Source organism: Haliotis rubra, unplaced genomic scaffold, assembly GCF_003918875.1.
Source record: "Haliotis rubra isolate DU_JTF1 unplaced genomic scaffold, ASM391887v1 Scf287, whole genome shotgun sequence".
Lineage (NCBI taxonomy): Eukaryota > Metazoa > Mollusca > Gastropoda > Lepetellida > Haliotidae > Haliotis > Haliotis rubra.
In genome coordinates, this window is record NW_025766954.1 from 1166664 (window position 1) to 1190816 (window position 24153).

At 39.5% G+C, this 24153-nt stretch overlaps 1 protein-coding gene across 1 annotated transcript; it reads left to right on the forward strand.

Moving 5' to 3' along the window:
- The first annotated feature begins 5517 nt into the window (after nucleotides 1-5517).
- On the forward strand, nucleotides 5518-23486 carry LOC124281664 (26S proteasome regulatory subunit 8-like). The gene is given in 14 exon segments (XM_046717601.1): nucleotides 5518-5647; nucleotides 6675-6749; nucleotides 8709-8778; nucleotides 10622-10719; nucleotides 11398-11523; nucleotides 14068-14229; nucleotides 15857-16020; nucleotides 16483-16559; nucleotides 17764-17840; nucleotides 19238-19316; nucleotides 19319-19335; nucleotides 20229-20339; nucleotides 21356-21442; nucleotides 23169-23486. Coding segments are annotated over 14 exon segments (1218 nt in total). The 5' UTR covers nucleotides 5518-5626; the 3' UTR covers nucleotides 23223-23486.
- The last annotated feature ends 667 nt before the right edge of the window (nucleotides 23487-24153 follow it).

Consider the following 24153-nt stretch of genomic DNA (forward strand, 5'->3'; position numbering starts at 1 on the left):
TAGCCCAAGATTCATCGGTCAACGCGACCTTCTATACGGAAGTGACGTCAGATGTTCTCATGGAAATACACTGGCTCAGAGTAATGCATCTGAACATAATGAGATTGTTGATCTGCCAGTCAGTTACACGGTGACGTGTCTGCGTTCTGGTCTTTGTGAAAAGACCGGAAATTCCTGTGTGAACGTGATTTGCGACTACGCCAACTACTTTCCATACCGTGATGTCATTAAACGCATGATGGTAGTATGAGTCACTACGATAACGCTATGTGCACGTTATCTCATCTCTATGGACCGTCTTGCGATGTTGTGTTTCTAGGTGTCTACACAAACTGATGCAGACAAGTCGAGGTTATGAAAATGCATCTGAGTACATTCAACTTTTTATTCAAATGCAAAGAAAGGAGAAAAGCAAAAGATAAACCTGTTTGGATCAAGGTTGCCAATTTTTTTCGCCGTTAAAGTGTATAGAAAATAGTTTTCATTTTAATGACGAACATATTTCGTTTCTTGGACTGTATACCTATTGGTTATGTTTGCTTGTTTGTTGTTTAACGCCGCACTCAGCAATATTCCAGCTATATGTCGGCAGTAAATAATCGAGTCCGGACCAGACAATCCAGTGATCAACACCATGAGGATTGATCTACGCAATGGGGATACAGTGACATGTATCAACCAAGTCAGCTAGCCTGACCACCCGATCCCGTTAGTCGCCTCTTACAACAAGCATGGGTTACTGAAGATAGTTCCAGCCCGGATCTTCATGGGTGAGTTAGACTATGGATCGTGGGCTGGTTGGGCTTTCATCGCTGCTTAGAGCAGTATTCCAGTCACAAACGGCGTGTCAGATTAATCTGGGAGGAAAACCCGAAGTAATGCAGATCTCAGACGTTCACTGCTGGGGTGAAACCCACGTAGTCAGCCAGGGCCTAGACAATAAAGTAAAAAGAAGTGTAAAATGAATTGACACTTTTAGATTAACTGAATTAAGCATTATTCTGGGATCTATTTAGTATTATTTCTTCCTTTTCTATATAATAAATTAGATATTAAATATATAGGTGCATGTTTTTCAACGAGATGACTTTGTTTCTGTTATCAGTCTAAAACACGCGAGCACAGGTAGGCCTTAGATACATGATGACAAAAGTAAAAAGAAACATGTTCGGGACGAACGGGATCGGAACCTATGATCATAGGTTTCTGGCGTACCCAAGGACAACTACCCGAGCCGGGTGTGCCCACTAGCCTCTATCAAAGTCCAGTTTTCACAAGTCTTGATACATTCGTGACCAACTCGTGTTATTCCAGGACAAGCCTTCTTGGAGGTTACGGAAAGGGGCGAGTGGTGACGAATGGTCTTGATATTGACAAGTTGGTATTCTTGCCTCGGGGAGATGGTTCAAGGGAGGCAACTCTGAACCCCCCATTGTCCCACGTTTTTGAATTTCGTAGGTATTGCAAGATGTTGGAAATGTATGGAATTCTGTAAGGGACTGTATTCTGTATAAATACCTTTGACACAATGTGTGTTTCCACAAAGCAGCAGAGTGAGTAAGTGATTTGTCAAATGTTTCATTTTTTGTCCCTGCTGTCTGAGCAAGACAAGCCAATGACCAGCCCAATTTTTTCGTGTAAACCCGATAGGTTGCCAAACTTTATGTTTAGATAGTAATGAGGGCGAGCCCAAACATTTTAGGAACAATCATGTGTAAGCATTCTTTTTATAATGGTAGCTATACCAATGATGACTGAAAGCATGATTGAGTGAGTTTGGTTTAACGCCGCACTCAGCAATATTCCAGCTCTATGGCGGCGGTCTGTAAGTAATCGAGTCTGGACCAAACAATCCAGTGATCAACCGCATGAACATGGATATACGCAATGACTAAAGACCACAATGAAGTTAATGTTTTGCTATGGGGGATTCAAGGGGTTCGAACCCAAACCACCCCTCACCCCCTTTTGAAAATTCCTGGATCCGCCTATGGTCACACACTCAAATACTCACATAAAATATATCGATATCATCACTTTATTTATACTCAGTGTGCAAACTGTTCACAGCTGTAAATTCAGAAAGTGGTGAACTCGTTAATTAAGCCATGAGTTAGAACTCACTAAAGTGGTGAACTCGTCATGAGCTGACACGACCCCCATACTGTCAAAACAATGCCAGTTGGCGTTAATTACTTCATAGGACACCGGCAAGTCGGCCTGGCGCACCCCTCTGCATGTCTATTTGGGTCGGTGTCCACCCGGACTGTCGAAAATTGAAATTTTATAAATTCAGTGTTTCGGGTATTACGTAAGGAGGTAATTAGGCGTTAACACTATGGCGTTCGACGCTCCGGGCATTAAGGAAAACCAAATACGTTGTACAGTACATTCTTTATTGTGGCCACTTTGTTATACGGGCATGCACTAGCATATGGCTCCTTTTTTGTCGAACTTTTAGGTGGAACTATTGTATTATTGGGGGTTTTTGCTAGATTGTTTGGTATAATTTTGCATGAATGAGATATTTAATGAATGGTTTAATTAATTTTGGGTTTGTTAGAATGTGCTTGGAATTGGTGTTTGTGCCATATCTTGAAATATTTCGCAGCCATTGAGTAATTTAGATTTGATGAGTGATTTATATAGTAGTAGTAATGTTTTTTTTTTGCTCCCCCATTTACTATGTGATAGGTATTTAATAATGTTGAGATCTGATTAGCATTTTTCTTGTATGAATTGAGTGTGTTTGTTCCACGTTAAGTGCTGGTTTTCATTAACCCATATTGCTCCATCGTCGGCAAACTGGGATTCGTTTATATTTTTACTGAGGTTGTTGAATATATCATCAGATTTGATGGTCTATGGAGACCTAAAAGTCTCTCTCTGTTAGAAAGGCTGATGCAAAATTTAGAAGTGCCCCTTTTAGACCTTTTTTTGCGAAAGCCTGATTGAGTTGTATTATATACATGTTGTGTTTCAAGATATTGTGTGAGGCGCTTGTTAACCATACCCTCCATGGTTTTGTGACAAATCTAGGTAACTCAAACTCTTTCTCGTTTCAACAATTATAGTATTCATGTCTTCTCCCTCGTTAATTAGAGGAGAGTGGATTAGCGCAGTCTTTCTGCTATTCGCAGGTTCATGTTCTCCAAGGCAGTTGACTCTCCGGGTGTTATTAAGGTGTCGGCCCGGGAAAGCGAAATTTCAATATTCCCTATTCCAGGTAAAGCGAAAACCAAAGTTGTGCTAGAAGTGCCGCGAAAGCGAATTGCTATGTAAACATCGGATTACCGTACTTTCGATTAGCGCGCGACCCCAATACTCGATCTGTTAGCCTGAAATGAAGTTTCAGTTGTTTCAAGTTTCAGCACTTGATCTTTGACAAGTTTAAGCATCGGTGTAGGAAAACCCTCCGAGAAAAGAAGTATTGGAGCTGTGTAGTAAAATGTGTTTGTTGTTTGACTTACTGGTATTTGACTATTCTATTTAATCCACCGTGCAAAGACGGTTGTTCGAGCAGATCTCACTAATTCTCAGTTAACTGGGACAATTGCTGTCGCCGACATTTTGGCTGTCGGTGCTTTTAAATTTGATATTAAATCTAGGTGCATCTGTGCAGGTATGCTAAATAACACTAAATTTACAATAAGTATCAACCTTCATTAAGACTGCAGAAGTTATACTGCAGCGTCAGAAGCAAACATCTGGTTCCATGACGGCATCTTTGCTATGTCGGTAGTGCGTATTCTTTGCATTTAAGCTTGCTGCAAAATGTTATCCAACGGAAGTTTTTTTATATTTAGTGACATGAACGAACCAACATACATACGGGTTAATTCGCCCATGTTAGCATGTCGATGGTTCCCCAACCAAAACCCCAAACCCACGTTTAGATTATGTCGGTAGAGTCAGAGTAATTTACGTTACGTTGTGTTTGTTTACAGCTTTTCTTGTGGTAAATCATCGCACAGACCCACAATATAATTTTTCTTGATTGGCCTGTTCATCTATTCTCGATATCTAAAACATATAGTTTCGTTAACATTGATTTTTCTTACAATATGGAAAAATATGCTCGACAGCAGTAGAGATTTTTTAAGCAAGTAATCATACGTTCCCGTTATAACTAAAAATCTAGCATCCCAGTAATAGTCTTTCATCACTGTACATTTGGGGCAGGGCGGTCTGTTATACATTTGCCCCAACCAAGCATTCTGTATTTATTCATCTTGCCATAACATTATTCATTACCAGAACTAATTTACGTTACCGCCATATTTGGAAAGTTTTGTGTTTTGTTGTGTGGTATTGCCGAAATATCAATGTGAATCAAACTTTGACAAGTGAAAGTAGTTTTAGGTTGTTATCGCTCCTATATATATAAGTAACGTAAAGTACATTGCGGTAACGTAAATTACGTCAATGAATGCTTAACGATGTAAGTTGTCTATGCACGATATTTTCAATTCCACCTCCACATGATCCATCCATGTGACTTATCGGTGAACAGTCTGTGGCTCAAACATTAATTGTTATTTATATATTAAATTTCTACCATGACTACGGTATCAGACGACGACTCACATTTCTTTATTTTTCTTGTGTATTGAGAGGCCCGGGAACGCGAAATTCAGTGTTAACTGTTCCCGCGAAAGCGAAAGCTAAATTGAGGAGGTTTAGTCTAGATTTCGCTTTCCCGGGCCATAACCGTTATTATAGCAGTGTTGAGCATTGCCACACTCCACTGCTTTTCGACAGTCCGGGTGTGTATTCGATAAAACATTCGACAGTCCGGGTGTGAACCTGTGGTTCAAATGTCTGCCTGGCGGGACACACACACACACACACACACACACACACACACACACACACACACACACACACACACACACACACACACACACACACACACACACACACACACACACACACACACACACACACACACACACACACACACACACCTCCCTAAAATACCTTGCAGTGGGTTTATTTTTCCAAACTAAAGCTGTACATAACACCAGTCACAATATTCACACTAATGTCCATTGCTTCCAGAAAAGACATTCCATATATAAAATACCAGCTGTTGACGCTACCATTTTGAAGCAAGTGGTGTAAAATCTCTTATAATACATAAACAAGGCATATAATGAATGCCCCTGTTATCGTCATTTGTCCAGAATATTTTCAATACAAATTGACGGACGAAAGTCTTGACATGAAACCAAGGCTGCTGGTTCAAAAGAGGGTTATGCTTTCAAACAGTGTTAGCCTGGTTTCCAGACGTGCATAAAACCAGAGAGAATAGAAGACGCTGTAGATTTTCCCTGATAAGACTGAAAAAGAAGTGTTCAAATTTGCGAACCGAATGATAAATGAATCATGATGGACATAATATTATTGCCTATTATTGTATGTTTTCATGAAACAGATCAAGGCTGTGTAGACTTTCAATTGACCTTTTATTTGTTGGAAAAATATATAAAAATCAAGCTATTTTGAATGATTCTCCCTGAAAGGTGACGGATGATCATTTGCGCATTGTCACGTACTGTGGCGGAGTTTGAAGACACCACTGTCGGGAGCTTTATGGGGATCCCGGCACTACTTCCGGTTCAAGATGCCCATCATGGCGGAGCAGGTAGTTTTGTTTAGTCATGTTATTTTGTCATAATTGAAACTTCAGATGCTCGTTTTGATGTTTTGTTCAGTTTTATTGGACATACGTATTCAACCTTCACTTTCGAATGAATTCTAGTTAATAGAATGATGAAATATGGGCTAACTTGACCCTCGGACCCTTCTGAGATGGGAAACGCTGTGCTTTGAATTGAAAATCAAACAATATATTGTTTAGCTTTTCAGAGGTAAAGACACTGATACTTGGCTGGCCACGAACGCAGTTATGAAATCTATAGTTGCTGTACACTCTTTAGTCTTGAAAATATGTTGTACCAAGTTTTCTCATCACCTACTCAAACATATATACGTTTTGTCACCTGTTTTCGTGAGAGACGCTCTTTGTCGTGTTCTCAGATACGCTTTATTTCGCATCATACACAACATAAAGTGACCATGTTTGCCTTTGTAAAACACACCTTGTAGTAAGAGTGGAAAAAATCAACTTTCAAACACATCCTGACACTACAGTAGACAAACATGTTAAACATGTCATAAGAAAAACCAATTTTCCTAAACAACATAATTTCATAAGTTATTAAGTTTCATGAACAGCGCAGTTTCTATATCTCCCTTATTTTGGTGGTTAAGTCTCCAAAGGATAATTTATAAAACAATGCAAAATGTCATATCCATTCTTTTTTATCTTTATTTTTGTTTTAAAATGCTTAGACACTAATGACTTGCTCTTATGATGTTTGTTAGTTTTTAACATGATAAGGATTCTTGGAATGTGAGAACCCTAACCAAAGCTTGAATAAAGTTGTAAACATCTGTGATTGATGATTGTTTACAATTTTGACATGACAGTCGTTTAAAATCAATCAAATGGTTGGTTATTACCCAGGTTATCAGTTTGTTCCAGCTGAATATCAACTGATTTAAACACAGGTTAGTGATCATTTATCAACCACCACTGATCAGTGACCCTGAAGATAATCCTTGTGGCATAAAATACATGTATGACTATAATTATTTGCCTTTTGCAGAGGATGGATGTTGACGTAGCTACTAACCATGAAGGGATCAAACAGTACTACGTCAGTAAAATTGAAGAGCTGCAAGTAAGTATTCAACCTTTTTGCAGTAATTTGCCTGGTACAAATCCTTGGTGGCATTTTGTTGTAAACATCGTGAAGTCTTTCCATAACAGCTGGAATCTTCTGTTGGTCGGTCAAGCTTAAATATGTGTAAATGGATAATAGAATGCATTTAGAAGGGCATGCATAAGAAAAGCAAAATTTATGAATGTCAACTTCTTTATTGCGAATAACAGTATTAACACAAAGTTCCGGAGTGTATCTTAGTTCAAAAGAAGACACCTGATGAAAAAGCAAGCATATACTCCAAAACGTTGTGTTATTCACAATAAAGAAGATGACATCCCTAAATCTTGCTTTTCTTACCAACAGTAGTTAATAAAACCAATAAAACAAACAATGTGCTGCTTGCACATGTTTTCAAAATGAACTGGAAGGGCTAAATTAAAAATATAAAGGTTCCTCTTAGTTCAAAAGAAGACAACAGAACAGTGTTTGTGTTTGTTATACCCAGCAGAATCATGATAGAACTATGAAAATGTGGAATTAATATCGGTTCCTATTTTGGATCAGATGGTGAGGCACAGTGACTAGTTTGATTACATGTCATTGTACCCTAGTGGAGTGGGAGATTTCTCAGTCATAGTATATAATAACTCACACAAGGCTGGTTTGTTGATAGTCTTTACAAACTGAAGTGATGTAGTGGGAATTATGTTGATTGTAAAACTAAACTACACAATTTGTGACCTAGCATCACTTCTATCGACCACTGGTCCATTCGTGTTGTCTGGTTCAGACTTGATTATTTGTCACATGTTATAAGTTGTTCACCGGGTCTCTTGGGGGGCATGGGTTGATGTACCCTCGAACATAAACAAACATCGAGGTTACATCAACCCATGGGCCCTGAGGGACAAGTGAACAACGTATTTATCTTACCGAACACCTCAATGTTAATTTTGAATTATTTGAGCCGCGGGTACAAATAATTTTGTAGCCATCGCTAGATTTTGCTGACAAGAAAAACAGATTTAGAGTTATCTCCCTTCCATCGATTTGCATTCGCAAAACATCGGTAATTTCCGTACATCATACCTGATTCAATGTTATTCGAGATAAAGAATTACTACCACGAAGTACCAAATGAGTTGCCATTGACAGCGGGGTACATTGAAATGTTATTCGCTTGTAAGTGGGGTACATTGAAAATAATAGAAGAGCGCGCTCAGCCAATCAGAAAGTGACATTTATGTGTGAGGTAAGATATGGAGATATGTACCATATTGAACACTGCTGTTGACTCTGATCAATGAACTCTGTATCCCTATCACAACATTTTAAATACAAGATGCATGGTGAGGATTTCTATTGTACTTATCTAGAGTAGAACTGTTGCTCGACTCACCCCAAATATAAAGATGTGAGATGACCTTCATGAATCATTGAAAGTGGTAATGCTGAACTGCAGAATGTTATCTTGTCTGAGCTTATGAATGCTTCAAGTTTGTCAATATATACTGCCCATCAAAAGTTTAGACTCTCTCGTGTAAATGTAGCCACTTACTTCAGTCAACTGTTCCAAACTAGATTTTGCAAAATATTCCATACTGTTTCAAGGTACTGTTTACACATGAATTGATGTCTTGTAAAACATATTCGTAATGTTGGAAAGATTATTGTCATGAGTTCAAAAATGATGAAACTCAGTGAAAATTCGAGTATTCTTAACAAAACGCAGCTGTTCACATGCACGATATTTGCAGATGCTTTTCAGCTATTTGATGCATGATCCTCATGCAGTTCATCTGCTTAAGGTTTGCAGTTGGTTTTCCCCAGAGGTAGTGGAGAAATTCATATTCGATGTAACCATATATATACATATATACATAACATATAGTGTGTGTTTAAGTGAGTCTAAACTTGTGATGGGTAGTATATATAAAATTGTTTTAAAAAGTAAACAAAAATGTTTATTTTCAGCTTGTTGTGACTGAAAAGACCCAGAACTTACGACGATTAGAAGCTCAGAGAAATGAATTGAATGCAAAAGGTAAGAGGCAGGATATTAACCATCCCAAAACACACGAGTGTGATAACCTATTAATCATACAATGTCATTCTTACTTTATAATTTTTAAAAATATGCGATTTCAATGGTCACAAATCATGCAGCTAAACTTCATGGAATGTGCTTAGATAGCTATGATGTCACAAATATGCACGTAGTAATACATTACGTCACAAGCCGGTGACACAAGTTTCTTCTGATCACTCAATTGAATGCATTAGGTCATCTAGTTCTCAGTAAGTTTTTGTTTTAAAGCACATATTGTTGTCAACAAATCTTAGCTTACATGTGAAAAATAACAACAAATTTGTGTGGAACTTCAGAAACCTTCAGTTAACCTTTTGAACAGCAAATACACTTAAATGTCTGCGTGACATTCTGCACCTGGATTCCTGTGACGTCTACTTGCTAACACTGACTGAGTTTGGTTTTATGCCGCTTTTAGCAATATTCAAGCAACATCACGGCGGGGGACACCAGAAATAGGCTTCACACATTGTACCCATATGGGGATTCGAACCCAGGTCTTCGGCGTGGCGAGCTAATGCTTTAACCACTAGGCTACCCAACCGCCTACTACTCGCTAACACTGAATATCGGTTGGGGAGCTGGTGTTGGTAGCTTAGTAAGCCTATGAATTTCTATCTTCGCTTCATAATCCACTCCATCTATCATAACCAGACTGAGTACCACGTCCGTCAGTCCTGACACGATCGCCGACACGTTTGTTTACACTGTGAAAGTAGTCCCTAAAATTTGCATATGACCTCTCTAATTTGCATCGATATCCGCATATGACCCTAACAGATACCAAACATATCAGTTGGCTTTATCCTGTCGAGAACTCTATCCATTGTATGATAAATCAGGCCAAATAAAAAAAATGTTGTGGTTACGATTACCCCCTAAAATTTAGGGTAGGTAGGTAGGATTCTAAAAAAAAAAAAATCATTTTATTTAGACTGACTGACTGAGTTTAGTTTTACGCCGCTTTTAGCAATATTCCAGCAATATCACGGCGGTCATTTCATTTAGAAGTAAAGAACAAACTAATAACACATTGATCAATGTGTAATTGTTTATTCAATCAAGCTTGCGGCCATCATGTCGACTTTTTCTATCAGAATGACACTGACAGATCTCCGTTTGTGCCGGGGGAAAACAATGGTATCTGAAATAGGGTTGACTCCAGAATTCAAGGGTCGGTCGGGTAATCGGAACCACAACATTTTTTTTAGGCCTCAAATTATCAATCAATGGATTGTTTGGTTCGGACTTGATTACAAACATGCACACACTCACACAGACTCATACCTACCTCTTTCATATATGGACCATTGTCATGTTTGGTAGTGACATTTCTTGCAACACAAAAGGAGTTAATAACATTTGACATACCAGTTCAGTTAACATGGTTAATCATGTTGTCATGGTTATCTATAGTTTTATGAAAACATCTTGTGTTCTATATCATTTTTTCAGTAGCGTATAGCTATCTCTCTTAAATCAATAATTTCTCTCCAGACGTTCGTTACACATCAGTGTAAATGTGGTAGTTATAGTGTCATCCAAGGAAAGGGACTTGATCATGTTGATCTGTCTGTATTATATTTATGATAACCTAAGCCTTTCAACTTCAACTTTCAGATTTACTAACACCATCATTTAGGGGGCCCCACTGTATTCAAATACTTTTAAGAGCAAACCTCCCAGGCCGCTGGGATGTCCCTTTATCCTTTGAAATCTCTCACGATATTTTGAATGTTGTGCGTAGCCATTGCCAGCATGTTACGTGGGATATAGATGAGTGTTGTTTGTTTGTCAGTGAGGATGTTGAGAGAGGAGTTACAGCTGCTGCAGGAGCAGGGATCGTATGTTGGAGAAGTAGTGAAACCAATGGACAAGAAGAAAGTGCTTGTGAAGGTACGTCACATAAACTGGACAGTTATTCTCAATCACTGAAGTTTGTTTTTTGTGCATTAGGAAGCTTCTGTGTGTATTATGTGCTTCTGGTCATGTGGGTTGCATATTCTACTTTTCCACCACAGTTAGCTCTTCAGATTTTACAGATTTGCAGAATTTTCTCCCTTGTTCTTGACCAGTGAAGATAAGGGTTAGAATTTATCTTCAGTAAACCATGCTTGTACTTGTAGTAAGAGACGACTAACGGGATCGGGTGGTCAGACTCGCTGATCTGGTTGACACATGTTATCATATCCCAATTGCGTAGATCGATGCTCATGTTGTTGATCACTGGATTGTCTGGTCCAGATTCAATTATTTATAGATTGTCTTCTTATAGCTGGAAATATTGCTGAGTGCTGTATAAAACTAAACTCACCAACTCCCATGTTCTTGCCTGGAATCTTTGATTGTAGGTTCAAATCCGTGATTCTGTTCAAAGCTGCATCACACTAAACTTACCTACCTCAAACTCGAATTCTGTTATCTGCTTGTTACTTTTCATGTTATCCACGTAGCCTAATTGAGTACATACAAACTCAGTGTTCTCTGCACATGAAGTTACCTTAAAGCTCCTATGTATTGCATATTTAAAATATTTGCAGACTTTCCAAAATCGACTGTATTTTCCTTTTACAGGTTCATCCAGAAGGAAAATTTGTTGTTGATTTAGACAAGAACATTGACATCAACACTGTCACACCTAACTGTAGAGTTGCCCTCAGAAATGACAGTTATGTTCTCCACAAGATTTTGCCAAACAAGGTAAGCACGCTGAAATGACGCTGCACTTTGAAGGCCAGTGTGTAGTCTAGTGGTTAGCTATAGCTACTTACGGTTTGTCTCCTTCCAGCTTCCATTTGTTGTCCCCTGCCGCAACTCGGAACGGGGGACTATGTATTCAGCGGCGTCCGTCCCGATTCTTGTTAACGTGATATCTCATGAACTGTTGTACCCACTGTCTTCAAATTTGGTGACAGCCTACATTGGGAGATTATGCAGGCACCGGTTGATTTTGGGTGACCTTGACCTTATCTTCAAGGTCACCACGACACTTTTCACACTTTTAACTCTTGTTAACGCGATATCTCATGGACTGTTGTACCCAATGTCTTCAAATTTGGTGAGTTTACATTGGGGTATTACACAGACACCAGTTTATTTGGGTGACCGTGGCCTTATCTTCAAGGTCACCACGATACTTTGACCACTTTTTAAAGGCGATATCTCATAAAACATTGCACCCAATGTTTGCAAGTATGTTGACAGCCTACATTGGGTGATTATGCAGACACCAGTCATTTCAGGCATCTTGTATGTGACCCAAAAATAAAAAGTAGTAAATATAAATATTCCATTCTTTAGCGGCGGGGGACATTGCCATATCAGTGGCAAACACTTGTTGGTTTTGTATTGATTGTTGAAGTAGTATTTGGCAGTAATGTAATTATAACAACAATCATGATAATGATAACTGGATAACTTCTTTGTGGTGATGTGTGGTCCTGTGCATAGAGCTCGGGTCACAAATCAGTTCAAGTTAGGCAACATTGGGCAGAAAGAGTCCTTGGATGGGTGATTGTGTTTGGCAGCTTGACTCCTAAGAGTTTCCAGGACTTCAGTCCTGCCCCACAACAAAACACATGTGATACATGTGGTCTCACATTAAGTGAGTTTGTTCAAAATTGCCTCCGTCCACCCAGCAGAAAATGGGTACCCGATGGGATAAGGCATGTGACTTATTTATATGTATATAAACAATTCTTTGATCTTTGAGTGGCATTTCTTGGGAAGTACCATATTGACAAACTTGATGGACATCAACTTCTTTTATTTCATGAATGTTCCTGCTTGACAACGGTACAAGAATCTATATCAAAACATCACACTCACGAAATAAAACAAGTTGTCATCCATTAAGTTTGTCAATACTGATAACTGGAGTCAGTAATTATTTCTTATCCAGATAAACCATTATGCAATACCCTTCATCTCTTCGATCACATAACACAGAACCAAAAATATGCATCTTTACTTTATGACGCCCTTCACTTGTGTTGCACTCCCTGACCCCTTGCTTTACCATTAAGCTTGTAGAACACATGGTTTGAAGCTGTTCAGTTGATGTCCTTTAACTTGTTTAATCATGGGTTCAAAATCATGCACAATGCTGTATTTTGAAGTTTTGCAGTTGGCCTGCCAAATAGAGACTTGGGCTAGAGATATCTCCCCTCCTGTCATGAAACTAGTTGCAGCATCTGATTGCTTAAAACCAGTTAGAATAGCCTAGACAAAATGTCGATTTCATGTAGCTTTCAAAGGTACATGAAATCTGGAGAGTTTCATGCCAAAACAATGCAAGTACTACAGGTGTGACGATTCAGAAATTTCACGATACGATACGTATCGCGATATCTTGCATTCGATTCGATGCATATCACGATAGACTTTCTTTTGTTATTTTCTTTAAAAAATCATATTTAAAAGCAAGAAATATTGACATAATCGTCAATATCTATTGAAAATTAACATTTTAAGGTCAACGATACACATCACAATACGAAAAACATATCGATATATTTATCGTCAGATAAAGTATCACGGTTATCGATACTACAATATATCGTCACAGCTCTAGCAAGTACAATGTCGATATGAGAAAGACAGAAAGACACTTAGATCAGTGTGTTCCCCAACATCACTGCAAATAATGGTTTGCAAACATAGTTGCTTGTAAAGTCATATTCTCTGTGCTCTTTTCATTATTACTACCTCTAAAAAGTAATCACCATTCGTAACTACTCGCCTCTTTCCGTGACCTACAAGAAGACTCATACCCCTATCGTATGCCATTATTGCCAAGAATCGTGGCAAACTAATCAAATCGCTCGTAGTAAAACGCATTTCGAAGCATGACAATGGAGGCACCGTTGAACTTTGAAACTTTGCTAAACTATGCAAAGCATAATTTAAACATAAACTTTGAGCTAAAGGATCAGCAGATTTAAACACTGAAATATATTTACAAAGAGAATGACTGTAGTGCTGTTTTGTCCACGGGAAAAAGGAGCCATGTTTGGAGTTATCTTTCCTTTTACGCGCCCGTTTGCGCTTAGACAGGACCCAGTCATTAACATGGCCACGAGAGGGGTGCGAGACGACATCCGGCTTGCCGGAAAGACACGAGTAGTTACAAATGCAGTAATCACAAGAAGATCACATTTGCCTTTGAGAATAATAAATTTGATTCAGATGTCTTTAACATGTTCAGGTTTATGTGTGTTTTAATGTGATGCACCATTGTTTTAGGTTGATCCCTTAGTGAGTCTGATGATGGTGGAGAAGGTCCCCGACTCGACGTACGAGATGGTAGGAGGTCTGGACAAGCAGATAAAGGAGATCAAGGAAGTTATTGAACTCCCTGTCAAACATCCAGAACTGTTTGAAGCCCTGGGAATAGCTCAACCCAAGGTGAGGATTTGAATGAATTCAAATGCTGTTGTCTGCAGTGTCAATCAAACCAGCTTGTGCACCTTTACAAATACTATGTGCATATTGTGTCAGTAAAGGACAAGGTATCATTGGCCACACGTGTAGTCTCTTGAAGATTGATTGGATAGAGCATCTGCCTGGACAGCAGAAGGTTGGTTGTTTGATTCCCAGACTATCGCACCATATAATGTTACAATAGATGATACTTGTTGATACCCAGCCTGGCACTCAGAATAAGGGAGATAAATGAAGGACTGTGGTCGTATGCATATGTCGGGCGTAAATTCTAGCATGGGCGTAAGTAAGTAAAATGTGCGCCCGGGCGTAACCTTAAGCCAGTATGCATATCTTAGACGTAGCTAAAGATACGCCAGGCGTAGCACTCTTCATTTACGCCACCTACCGAAGCAGACGTAAGCCAGGCATAGCCCTGTAATGGCGGAAGTAATATACCGATTTCACACACAACAGTTCTACAGAAACCGTATATTTAGAGAAAGGTCAAACCCTTTAGAAATATACGACGACCTGTACAGAAGATTTAGATTCAGGAGAATTGACATTTTCAAGATAGTGGATACAATCAGAAGTGATAATGATTATGGCTCGTACAGCAGTTCCACCCTTACCCTGGAAATGCTGGTACTTGCAACCTTACGGTTTAATGCTATGGGTTCATTTGTTTTGGTGGTTGAAACATGTTCGAAAATCTAAAAATAGCACACTACGCCTCGACGTAAATCTGTTCAGTCGGGCGTAGTAACGCCTAGGCTTAACCGACGTTGTGCATGACGTGTAAGAGCAGAGTGCTGCTAAGTCCGACGTAGTGTGTTACGCCTGACGTTAGCTACGCCCAACATGTGCATACGGCCACTGGTCGGTATGGAGGTTGTTTAAAGCGTCTAAGTGAGGTGAGGTGAAATTGTGTTTAACATCGTGCTTGAGAATATTTCGCTCATATGACGACGTGCATGCATGTGCATGTGTATGTGTATGTGCGGCTGCTTGTACTAGCCCAGACTTAAGCTGGTTTTATAGTCCTAGCCCCCTGAGATACCATGCCGCAGTGAAGCATGAATACCCCACTCAGACACATTATACTGACTCCGAGCCAACCCATCCTTTTGTACCCATTAATGCCGAGCGCCAGGCAGGGACCAACAATTACCGGTACCATTTTTTAACGTCTTTTGGTATGACGCGGTCAGGAATCGAACCCGCGACCTTCCGCTCTCCGGGCGGACGCTCTAACCACTACACCACGGAGGCGGTCAAAGTGTCTAAGTAGGATGTCATTGTAGACCTGCATCCAGCTGGGCCAGCAATATATTTACTATATGGACTTTAGTCCAGACTGAGTGAAGTATCCATGTTAAACTGCATTTCAATCTTGAGTCCAGACAAGTGCATTATGGTGTGTGAGTGAAATAAACTTCATGAAGACAATATTGAACACCATTGTACTGCACCTAGTATTAGCACACACACGCACACACACACATCACTATATGAATGAAATAATCTTCAACATGTTACTACGCACATTGATTATGTTGGTCTTGCTCAACAGTGCTCAGTGTATTGCATGTGAATGTCTTGTTGACAGGGAGTACTGTTGTACGGACCTCCTGGAACTGGCAAGACTCTTCTGGCACGAGCTGTGGCCCATCACACTGAGTGTACTTTCATCAGAGTGTCTGGTTCAGAACTTGTACAGAAGTTTATTGGCGAGGGCTCAAGGATGGTCAGGGAGCTCTTTGTCATGGCAAGGTATTGTTTGAAACTCCATCTTATTTGAGTATAGCTGAAGCTAATCATACTTGACCTGCTATTAAGTGCATAGCGCTGTTTTGAAGACAAGTGGAACTAAGCAGTGTTGGTATTTCAAGAAGTCTTTGATTCCTAGAAGATTGCAGAAATTGTATTTTATTGTAACATGTGGTACAGCATAGTCTCGTCAAAGGATCCTTTGCATAGAGAGAGCAGGTCATTGGTTTGGTACCCAGCTGCTTCTTACCCCACACATGTTAAAGCACTGGATCAGCATGCTAATCATGCTGGCATTTGGGACTGCCACTTAAAAGACTTTTGTGCAAGTCATGGCACCAAACAAATTCTGACCCCAGTGTTGTTGAAGAGGGAATCATTATCAATTCTTTTTGTCCCTGGAAGTTGTTTGATAATTTTTTTATCCAGAATGTAAGACATTGACTATTGTCCTATGTGTTGCAGAGAACATGCACCCTCTATTATCTTCATGGATGAGATCGATTCAATTGGATCATCACGTTTAGAAGGAGGTTCAGGAGGTAAGTATCAATAATTAAATCAGATAATTGATTAAGTACCGTATATATTACCGTCAATAAGCCTAAGCGGGGAAAAAGCAGTCTGTGGAAGGGGGTCGGCTTATCTACAGGTTACACTTTCGTCAAACATTTTGCAGGGGGTAAGACAACAGCATCGTATCGCTTTGCGTGAACAAACAAGAGAAGAAAGACAACTTTGACAAAATCGTCAAATTTGCAATTAAACATCATTAGACAAGATTATTTATTCATGCAACAGTGAAGAAACGTGCTATGAATAATCATGATAATAAGGCACAAATAAACTTGTGATGATTTTACAGATACAAGCTGTTACCATTTTGTAAAGTTGTTTTTATTCTGTGTGTGAAAACACAAAGAACTGTTACTGTGATTCTGACTGCTGTGGTTGTCCGTACAGTTTGAGAGGAACATTGATTATGTTGGTCTTGCAACCATACTGACCCATTAGAAGAACCTCATGCTTCCATGGGCTATTACTATGCCAGATTAATTGACACTCACACAGATTAGACTTCTAACATTCTTGATACTGTTGATTCTTGTTTTCCCATAGTAAGAGGCAAATATGCTCAAGGAATTAGTCCTTGGGGAATGTTAATGAAGGAAAGAGGATGAACGTGTGTCTTCATGTCCCTTATATTATTTTGTTGGTTGTTTAACCCCGCCACTCAGCAATATTCCAATATATGACAGCGGTCTGTAACTAATCTAGTGTGGACCAGATAATCAGGTGATCAGCAGCATGACCATCAATCTATGCAATTGGGATACGCTGACATGTGTCACCCAAGTCAGCAAGCCAGTGCCATCTTTCACAAAGCTATCGTAGCGCTACAACTGTCGTACCTCATGTACCGTAACAGACTTCCGACAGTCGTAGCGCTACGATAGCTTTCTGAAACGGGGCCCTGACCACCTGATCCTGTTAGTCGCCACTTATGACCAATTCTAACCTGCATCTTCTAGGGTTCCTTGTATTTATTAAGAAACGGTCATTGCTTCAGAATTTATTTCCATTGTCCCATGGGGTAACCTAGTCCCTCCTGACACTCAGTTGCAAAAATCAGCACCCAGTTGACTCACAGGAGCTGATGAACCTTAGCAGGCAGTGTGAGATGGGTAGGAACCATCTAAAAGTATTTATCATTGATATTGTCATCATTACCTAATCCTTTTTCAGGTGATAGTGAGGTACAGAGGACTATGCTGGAGCTACTTAATCAGTTGGATGGTTTCGAACCGAAACAGAATATCAAAGTAAGGAGCCGAAACACTAGTTGTCTCCCTTGGAGCAATATTTGTTTCATAATATGTCATGTTTCATTTCATGTACTTAAATCATGCAGGTATCTAAGCCAGAAGGGACCTTTATCATACTTTTTTGTTTTCAAGATAGCCACTTTTGGAGCAATATTGTAAGCACATAACCTTCATCAAGTTTATCTGGCCAAACTGTTCTAATGTGTTTAGGAAGAATAAGATCCTTCTCAGCATGTTTAATAATGACAGCTGACAACATAAAAAGTAGGTGTGATGATTGTGATCTTAGATCTACTCAACATGGTCAGTATCCCAGGTCAGTGGAGCGCAGTAGTGCAGTGGTAAGGCGTCTGCCTATCACACTGAAGGCCGGGGTTCGATCCCCGGTGGAGGCACCTAGGTTTGGGTCCCGAGGTAGGCACATTTGCATAGTATCCTTGGACAAGATTCTTAGATCCACATTGTCTTAGTTCACCCAGCTGTAAAATGGGTACCCGTGAGGATGTGCTGGCAATGTGAGTGTTTAGTTTGTTGCACCAAACAGGCAGCATGGCTGTATACTCCCCAGGGAAGGAAGTATCGAAAAGTACGATAGTGTCTTATGACCGGGGATAGTAATGTATGTAGCGCCGTGATCAGGCAATGTGCCTGGATATGAGCGCCATATAAGCGGACTATTACTATTACTACTATTACTATCCCTTCCCTTCTAATTTTAGTGGGGCGGTTTTGTAGCCTAGTGGTTAAAGCGTTCTCTCAACACACTGAAGACCAGGTTTCGATTCCTCCATGGGTACAATGTGTGAAGCCCATTTCTGGTGTCCTCCTGCCATGATATTGCTGGGACATTGCTACTAACGGCGTAAAACATACTCACTCACTCACTCTAAATTATGTTCACTATGTCAGATCTTTGTCAGTTTGTCAGGTTGATTTGCACCGCCTCCATGGTGTAATGGTTAGAGCATCCGCCCGGAGAGCGGAAGGTCGCAGGTTCTATCCCAAACCAAGTCATACCAAAAGACGTTAAAATATGGTACTTGTTGGTCCCTGCCTGGCGCTCGGCATTAATCGGTACAACAAGGACTGGTCGGCTCGAAGTCAGTATAATGTGTCTGAATGGGGTATTCATGCTTCACTGCGGCATGGTATCTCAGTGGGCTAGCACTATGAAACCAGCTTAAGAGTGGGCTAGTACAAGCAGCTGCACATACACATACACATACACACGCATGCACGTCGTCATATGGGCGAAATATTCTCAAGCACGACGTAAAAACCCAATTTCACCTCACCTCACCTCAGGTTGATTTGAAGACTTGGGTTGTCATATTAAGTAATTCAGTTTCAGATGCCTCCAGCTCTTCTTTTAAGTCATTCATCTCTAATTACAGGTTATTATGGCCACCAACAGAATCGACATCCTTGACTCAGCTTTACTACGTCCAGGCCGTATAGACAGAAAGATAGAATTTCCCCACCCAATGAGGAGGTGGGTACAGGCTGCTGTCTTTACTTCACTCCACTGCAATAAGAAAGAGGAGCAAAGCTCAGATCTAGCTCACCTGGAAATTTACTTGGAGACTTTATAACGTGTATACTTCCTGTGCACTTCTTGCAATGTTCAGTTGACAATGAAGGTTCAAGTCCTGGTCACTTAGAATGAACGCAGCATTAAATATGCTGTTGAGTTGATATCTAGGGTGTATGTGATTGTATTTTGTTTGGACATTCTTATATTATCACTGATGTTGTGGCACTTAGGAAAATCAGTTTTGTTAATGTATGGATTACAAGTCCCAAGGTATATTTTGGATTACATTTTCCCAGTAATATTCAGACTCTCGTACTTTTTGGGGTTAAGTCTGGTCCAGGATTGAAAAAGAAACTGTCAGAGTGAGGCACCTAATCACCAGGCTAGCTATTCTCAAAATGTTCGTAGCCCTACAGACTTCTTAAGCCTATTCTTTAACTAATTGGCTACGATCAAAGTTAAGAATTCTTAGGGTTACGAACGTTTCGAGAATAAATAAGAGCCCAGCACACAAAGTCAGTGACCTTACCCACTCAGCCCCTGTAGCTTCGATGAAAAATAAAAGTTGGCTTTTCAGATCATATACTTTGTGTCCCCTTTCTGACAAGTGTAAATTGCCATGACGTAATGCTAGTAACACCAATACCTTTTAGAAAGAGGTCAAATGTAACATGTTTTATTTCAAGAAGGCATTGTGAGTTCTTTACAAATCTATGATTCAAACCTGGTTTTCTCTCATTAAGACTTGTGCCTTTGTGTGTGGGACACTTTCTTCTAATCCTGATCATATCAATAAGATGCACTGTGTTTTTTATGTAGCTTGTTTAAACATGTTTAAACTCTCTTCATAGGCTCGACTAGACATCCTGAAAATCCACTCAAGAAAAATGAACCTGACCCGTGGCATCAATTTACGCAAAATTGCCGAAATGATGCCAGGTGCATCAGGAGCAGAAGTTAAGGTAAATATGGGACTGCAAATGTCTGGATATTGGATTGGGAGTGGGATTTACTTGCATCCACGCCAACCCAAGCTTGTCACAATAGTTATGAGTGATGGCTATACTCTGACTTGACCGAAAGACTTTTAATGTGGCTGGATAGCATAGTCCCTTTGCTCAATGCACGTTACTCACGTTTATCCGTTTTCCATGGGCAACAGATTATTTTACTGACTTGATACAGCAAAACAACTTCCTCAGCTGACTCCAGCGGTAGTAGGGTAGCCCAGTGGTTAAAGCTTTCTTTCCAGGAACTTATAATGTGCCCTTTTACTTTCATAATCCATGTATCAAATTCACAAAGGATTATTCAGGAATTAATCAGCATCCTGATATCCTGATACTAGGGTTTCAGGCCAGAGTAGACTAGGCTGTGATAGCAAATCACTGTATTCCTGAGGTAGATGGTTGCCCATGATATCAGTCACTGGTTTTCCTGGCCTTATTCTCTTTTATCTACAGATATAACATAGCCTCAGTATTACTGATTTGGTATTAAGCTTCAATCGCCAAAAGTATCTGTATCTCTGTTGCATAGATTTATGAAAACTATTCATGTCTCCGATACAAATTAACAAATAATAACATTGTTAGAAATATTCGTCTGATTCCCAATTTTCATAATGGGTGGCAGGTCACAATTATCTTAAATGCGGCATTATTTTCCATTTCACCTCACCTCATTGCGGCCCGCCCCAACCCTCGGCACCTCTCCTCCCTCCACTCCACTTGACATGTCAAACTTATGGTTGTGTCAAAGTAGAATCTATGTCCATCCGCATTTCTTTATAATGAGTATTTTGTGGTCAAAGAGTATATTGTCAAAACAGTACTTGCAGTATTTACACTCATCCATCAACTTCGACTAAACAGTGTTTGACTGTAAAGCATAAAACCCAACTCCCTTAATGAAGACAGGGAACAAGTTATGCCTGGCTGAATTCTGTATACGTAATAATATATGTGTTTCTGTGCAGGGTGTGTGTACAGAGGCAGGAATGTATGCTCTGAGAGAGAGGAGAGTGCACGTCACACAGGAAGATTTTGAACTGGCTGTAGCAAAGGTAAGTTTTTCATAAGTTGTACATACTTTTGTTTGTCGAGGGTGTAGAATTGTATGTATCCAGTAATTCTTTCAACAATACACCCCTTAAAGAATGATGCACTGTGTCCTCACGGGTACATCTATTCTGGTCCATTATTACTATACCAGAATAGAATTCGAGTGTCAAAATATGACATCTGACAAGTGTGCAAAATAGCCATTGGCCTGCTAGCCCGTGGCTAATAAAAATCTAGTCGGGCCAGTAAATCTCCACAGTCACTGGCCCGACTGGCAAGTGAATTTTCATGGGGTCATTTTGTAAATATATCACTTTCTCCAACTCGTTAAGTTTAGTTTCTGCATACAAATGTCGGGTTGTGAATTATTTTGTGGGCTAGTAACTTTCAGGCATAGCTAGCCCGACTGGCTGGCAAAATTTTGCCACTATTTGCCACGCTACACCTGACTGATTGCTTTCAACGACTGACTGTTTGATCCAGGACACTCTGATATATAAGTTATTTTAGAAACTGTTTAACATGTTAAAAGGCATCTGTGTAGGTGAAGTGTCACCGAATGTGGGTCAGTTAAAGCATTGGTTTGATCATGCAGAGCTACAGATAACTTTTTGGGCCATTGACTTATGTACTCGCTTGTGTTCATCTCAATTGGGTATCCTCATTTTCTCTTGAGTAACCAAATAAATTGTCCTCACCTCACTCAAACTCAATTGGATATTTGCCATTTTCCATTAATTGTAAAAATATAATAAAGTTTAAATGTTACTGTTTGTTATTCATATTTGATCTGTAATATGAGAAACAATAAGAAAGTCTGCAAGTTGTCAAGTTCATGTCCTGAAATAGAACCTCTTCAGTTATTTTATCTATCCATCGATACGCAAGCTAAGATTTGACATGTTTATGTGTACGCATGTAAGATCACATTTATTGAGTATTTACAAAAATTCAAGCATACTTGTATGCAATAGACTTAATAGGAATTGAATTTCACATAAATATTTGTGTAATTTACACAGATACGCAGCTTGTCTGTACCTCTGATCATGCATGTCATATACTTAATCATGTAAAGAAAGAACAGGAAGACATATGTTTCATTGTCGGAAGTTTGGAATGGCTGATATATATCATAGAGATTGATAATCATTGACTAAATTTCATTCAATTATTGATAAATATGGGAAAGTAACTTTTAGCAAAAATGCCAAATAAGAAATTCACATATTTCACATCACTGGTGGCGTAATTATGCATGGGTTATTAACAAAACAGTATCCTGAACATATTTTAGAAGCAACCCTTGAATAGAGATCTAACTTTGCGTATTGGAAACAAATGAAAATTTCACAACAAAAGATTGTGTACTGCCGGTATATCATTTATGACACCAGGCTCGCTGACTTGGTTAACACATGTCATCGTATCTTAATTGCTTAGATCGATGCTTATGATGTTGATCACTGGATTGTCTGGTCCAGACTTGATTAATTAGAAATTAGATACTGCCGCCATAAAGCTGCTGTGTGGCATAACTTTAAACTCACTTATTTATGACACAAGTTTCATATTAATAATCATTGAATATGTTACCAGTGACAACAATTCCAAGTATCGATATTTTTAGCCAGTCCTGTCCAGAGTTACTCACAATATTATGATGTGCATGTGGCTGGATCTAATGTAGTTGATGTTAGAGCCTTATACTTTATTTCTTTATTGCAGATCATGTTGAAGGATGCAGAGAAGAACATTTCAATCAAGAAACAGTGGAAGTAATTCTCTACATAGTGAAGAGACTGGAATGTTTCATGCTGGAAAACAAATTTGAGAATGGTTGTTTCCAAGCATTGCTTATTTAAACAAAATACCATGTGTAGTATGGGTGTCAGGTAGTCAGTCAGTCATGTTCATTGACATCGTTTCATGTAACATCCAACCTTAGGCTTGATTCTGCTGGCTACCTGGTTATATCCTGTTGATGGTGAGTTTCTTTGTCATCAGATTGTTGTTTCCATCTCAGAAATAAAACATGTATGTACATACTTTTGTTACTTACCATATTTAGTGCGCTTAGTAAAATGTGCACCCATCTAGAGGAGTCATTATTTTGGAAAATACACTTTAAAAAGATCATCATATCCCTCCGGCGAACTCCAGTGTGAATGATCCAGTATTAACAAACTTGGTCAATAAAACTGGAGATAAAACATTGCAAGACATATTGATTTACCATTGGAATGATATTGATCTATATACACAGCTTAAGATTACTGGGTGTATATATTTGTACACTAAGCAGGAAATAGCAATCAGTTGTGCATTGATTTCCTCCCAATTTACCTCTGAAACAGTTAGATTATACCAAAAATAATTACTTCGCTGGCAAAGGGGTGGTTATCAAAAAGTGTCACGACGAGGACGGCGGTAACATTACTTCCTGTGGATAACGTTGACCATTGAATGTACCAGATAGTGTAATGGGCTCCATCTTCCAGTCATACGAACCCCGACCCTACACCTTCACTGAGCACCACCAAAGGATCCAGCAGCATGTCTCCATAGGCACAAAGGCCACCAGGTGTAGACGATCAATGAACCCTACACCATGTCCTCAAGTGGGTGTTTTCTGAAAGCCTGTACCGCCCAGACGTACCTGCTTGTGCCCACCTTTAAGGAAGGAACCGCCCATCAGATGACGGTACCTCTG